The 4546-nt window shown below is 51.6% G+C and overlaps 1 protein-coding gene across 1 annotated transcript in view; it reads right to left on the bottom strand.

Annotated features, from left to right (window-relative positions):
- The window catches only part of NSFL1C (NSFL1 (p97) cofactor (p47)), a gene marked incomplete at its 5' end in the record, with an annotated part of 5580 nt that extends 1426 nt beyond the window's left edge, over window positions 1–4154 (bottom strand). Inside the window, 5 exons of the mRNA XM_010021404.1 lie at window positions 331–440; window positions 962–1054; window positions 1361–1526; window positions 2952–3026; window positions 4057–4154. Of these exons, the coding sequence (XP_010019706.1) occupies window positions 331–440; window positions 962–1054; window positions 1361–1526; window positions 2952–3026; window positions 4057–4154 (542 nt within the window). The remainder of the gene's footprint in view (window positions 1–330; window positions 441–961; window positions 1055–1360; window positions 1527–2951; window positions 3027–4056) is intronic.
- Between the last annotated feature and the right edge of the window lie 392 nt (window positions 4155–4546).

The raw sequence follows: 4546 nt of genomic DNA, 5'->3' as shown, positions 1-4546 counted from the left end.
CTGGGACTGTGGGAATTGCAGTGAGCCCTTGTTTAATTAACAGGGCAGAGCACAGTTCCCACTACCAGACACAAAAATCACCTTTCCCTGGCCCTCAGAAATTCCCAGCCCAAATAGTGAAGTCTGTTTTTCACTTCAAACTCACCAGACCCCCTCCAAACTGAAGCCACTTCCCATTTACCCAAAGTAAGCGGTCAAGTCTCCCCTCCCACAGTTCCCATATTAAGAATCTAGCTCAGGTGAAACATGCCACTGGTTCAGCATCCTGGATTCCACAACCACTTGTGCTGCAGCAAACAGTTATTCTTTCCCTCCCCTCTCCCTACATACCCTCTGCGGATATCATCAAGAAACTGGGCATTGGACGGATCCTGGTAGCTCCTCAGTTCTCCACTATCCAGACTGAATCCACTCTTCCAGAGCTTCAGCACAACATGGACCTGCAGCAGCCCCAGACAACAAATCAACCTCACTGAAGCAGCTTGGTAAGAACAATAACCCGATGCAAAGTGAAGTGTTCCAGACTGGCAGAGGAATTTAGGTGCAGCAAACATTCCAGCCAGGTTCCTCTGGGTTGAGGGAAAACCCCAAAGCAGTGGCCACGGAACAGTCATGCAGCAGTTCCTAGGAGGTGGCACTGCAGATGCCTTTTTGATAAATATGGTTGAAGAGCCAAGAGTGTGCCAGGAGAAGAGCCTAAATCAAGCTCCCACCATGGCCTAAGTGGGTATTTGGTCACAAGCCAAGCACAAGTAGCTCCACATCTCTTCAGGGGTAAGGAGGAGTTAATTGCCCACAGCTCTAATAAGCATCTACTACTTTCTAACCAGAAGCAGGATCTACCATTCCTCTGTCCTCCTGGATTTCTACCAAGCTTTGTAACTCTCAGGCTCTCAAGCTCTGTAGCTATAGTAGAGAAATCCCTCAGGAGACATCTACAACAGTGAACAGAGATACTCACATCCTGAGCAGAGTTGTGTCTCCTCTCTCCTGCCACATAAGCAGACTCCTCCTCTGGAGTAGCTCCGAGGCGATACCCTCCCCCTGCAAAAGGCTGCAACAGAGAGGGAGCAAAGAGGTTACAGAATGGCACAAACCAAGACACAAACCCAGGACAGATTGCTCCTCTTCCCCAGCACTGAATGGGGCTGTGTGGCATCAGGAACTCCTGTTGTCCTGCAGGCACAGAGACCAGCTTGAGCAAGATAATAAACACAGCACAAGAAAGTGCCTTTTCTTGCCACTGTGACACACGAATTGGAGCTGCACTAAAGGAGCCCAGACTTTGCTGTTCTTTAAAGACAATTCCAGGACTCCACAGTAACCGGAACGGGGAACAGAAGGAAGAACCCCTCCTCACTTTAGGCTTGCTGGTCTCGCCGCCGCTCTTGGCTGTCCGGTCAACCGCCACCGCGCCGTGTTCCTTCGCTCCTTTGAACAGATCCTCCACCAGCTCATTGGGGCTCTTCTTCCTCGGGGGACCCACGATCTGCTGCCCGCTCCTCTCCGAGCCACCAGCATAAAACCTGGCAGACAGCACAAGGGGAAGAGCGCTCACCTTATGCTCCTGGGTGAGACTGGACCCTGCTTCTCCAGGAGACGCATGTGACAGGACCCAGTTTTGTACCAGGATTCGCTTGTTTGGATTGTGCAGCTTAATGGAACAGCTTGAATCTACAAGTATTGGCTGCTACCAGTGTCCCTCCTAGTGTAGCCACTTACAAGCTCCTGTACTAGAGACTTTCCTCTTCACAGAACCATAGAATGAATGGTTTGGGTTGGAAGGGAGCTTAAAGCTCATCCAGCTCCAGCCTGGCCTTGAACACTGCCAGGGATGGGGCAGCCACAGCTTCTCTGGGCACCCTGTGCCAGCGCCTCAGCACCCTCACAGGGAAGAGCTTCTGCCTCAGAGCTCATCTCAATCTCCCCTCTGGCAGGTTAAAGTCATTCTCCTTGTCCTGTCCCTACAGGCCCGTGTCCAAAGCCCCTCTCTGGGTTTCCTGCAGCCCCTTTAGGCACTGGAGCTGCTCTAAGGTCTCCCCTTGAGGAGCCTTCTCTTCTCCAGCTGCCCCAGCCCAGCTCTCTCAGCCTGGCTCCAGAGCAGAGCTGCTCCAGCCCTCACAGCACCTTCTTAAGTCAGTTACTGTAACATTATCCTTGATCAACAGCAATAAATCGATAACTGTCTCAGACCCACAAGAGCAGCAGCTCAGACTGACAAGGCTCAGTTTCAAATCCCAGCACCAGCTTTATTTCCAAGCTCAACAAGACTTCCAGCAACTCTGATCTACCAGATGGAAGAAAGTGGGCATTGTGAGGGAAGGCAAACACACATTCATGCCACCCTGACAGATCCCCACACACAGAATGGATCTGAACTGGAAGCACGGAATGCACAGTCAGTGAAGTACAATTAAGCGCTTCTGGAAGACTGGGTTTATTAGCTTCCAGATGGCTTTCAACACAAAGAGAGCGAGCTCACATCTGTCTGCAGAGACCACACAGTCTACTGAGGCTGAGCCAGCTTAAGAGAGATCACAGCTCCATTCCACTCCCCTTACCTGTTAACCCCAAGGGTATCCAACTACTTAGAGCTGACGTTGTAAACAGCTTCCCCACTAGTACACCATGAGCCCACTGGAAAGAGGACCTACATTCTTCTTTCCACCCTCTCATTTCATTGCCTTTTTCTGCTCTGAACTTAGGGCGTCCACATCATGCCTTGGGCTTCCTCTCACCAGTAAAGTCAGCAATGAAATGTGGTGCTTGCACAGCCACACTGGGGACAGACACACATGGCCAAACTTGTCCTGTCAAACCTGACAGTTTTCACTACAGGAGCTTCATATTGACTTAAACCTGCTTCTGAAAACCCCTGTACACAAGCAGCAAGTCATCAAAGAAGGGCAGGGATAAACATACTGGTTTTGAGTCTCCCACTGAGAACTTACCTCTGTCCCTCCTCCTCTTCATCATCCTCCTCCTGCGCATGAACAAGGTCTCGAAACGACGTTACTCTGTGGTCACTGCAAGAGGCAGGTGGAGAAATACATCACCCTTGTGACACAGCAAAACCTCCGGGTTGGTGCTGCTCTGCTTTAGGGTGTGATTCACTGCTCAGTGCTGCCCTGTGTGTAACCACGTGGTGACCTGAGCTCCTGGACCTCTCTGCCCACACCACCAACAGCAATCAAGAGGAGGTGGGTGCACTGGAGGGGGCTGCACCACAGAGAGAGTGGTGAGTCCTCAGTCCTTGCTCACATACTGCCTTTTACCACCTCTTCCAACCTGCACAGGTTTCTCTTCCAGCCCCCATGTCCTTCCCCTCTGGTTGTTTCTGCTGAGGCTGTTATCCGTAACCCAAACTGAAGCAGAGCTCCTCTGCAACAGGGGCTTTAGTCACCAAAGCCTGAAACAAGAGCACTTCTCCCTCACCATACAGTCAGTCACTCCCCCTCTTTAAACCCAGACAGTATTTCCCTGCTGCTCAGGGATCTGCTAAGGCAAAACTAACTTCTTTTTGTAAAGTGCTCGACTGGATCAGGTGTCACACAACATTAGAAGCTATTTTCCTGTGGAGGCACAACCTGCTCGAATCAAAGTGTCACCAACCAATTGTCTTTGACCTCAAGAGACAAGCTTTTCCTGAGCAATGAGGCAAGTTGTTGTAGCTGCTCTTTGGATTAGTTGTGCAATAACCTCTGCTCTTGCAGCGTATAAATACTGAGGTTTTCACAATGTCCAGGGAGCCATGAGGTGACACAGGACTAATCACAGAGCTGTTTCTCCTGAAGAATAACACACACCAGTGCTTTAGATACAGCTGAGTTTTCATGTGAATCCCAGACTGGTTTGTGTTGGAAGGGACCTTAAAGCTCCTCCAGTTCCAACCCCTGTCACAGGCAGGGACACCTTCCACTGGAGCAGGTTGCTCCAAGCCCCTTGAAGGCCCAGCCATCACCACACAGCCACTCACCACCCCAGGATGACCCACAGTTTTCGCTGTCAGGTTTACAAGCCACCATAAACAGCTTGGAGCTGGAGCTCCCTCCTCACCTGGCTGAAGAGCCTCTGGATATGGAGCTGGGTGTTGGCTGGGGAAGGGTCAGGATGTCCTCATCCCCCCCGTCCTCATAGAAACTGGCGAGTGCAATCTGGAAGGGAACACACAGGAGCCCCTCACGTTGGGAGCACACACTCCCCAACAGCAGCAAATGCACACACAGACAACACAGCTGCAGCCTCTGCCACGCTGGACCTCCCACGGCACATCACACCAAAGATGTTTCACGTCATTCCCCCCTTTGGGGGCCTTGCAAAGACAAGCCTTTGGTGGGACACCCGCAGCTGCAGGTAGGTCAGAGCAACCTCCCTCCTCCTGGGGTATTTCTACAGGGGTCAGGCTAAAAGGACTGCTCTGAAGCAGCTGCTTTTGTGACACCCATGAGCGCACCCCGAGTTTAACACAGCCGGATCGCTTGAGGGGGATCGGAGGCAGGAGCAGGTCACAATAGTTGTTTTCCCCTGTAATTTTGGGAGCTGGGAC

Source organism: Nestor notabilis, unplaced genomic scaffold (assembly GCF_000696875.1).
Source record: "Nestor notabilis isolate BGI_N333 unplaced genomic scaffold, ASM69687v1 scaffold10229, whole genome shotgun sequence".
Lineage (NCBI taxonomy): Eukaryota > Metazoa > Chordata > Aves > Psittaciformes > Psittacidae > Nestor > Nestor notabilis.
The sequence above is the reverse complement of the archived record's forward strand: the minus strand, read 5'-3'. Positions and strand labels throughout refer to the sequence as shown.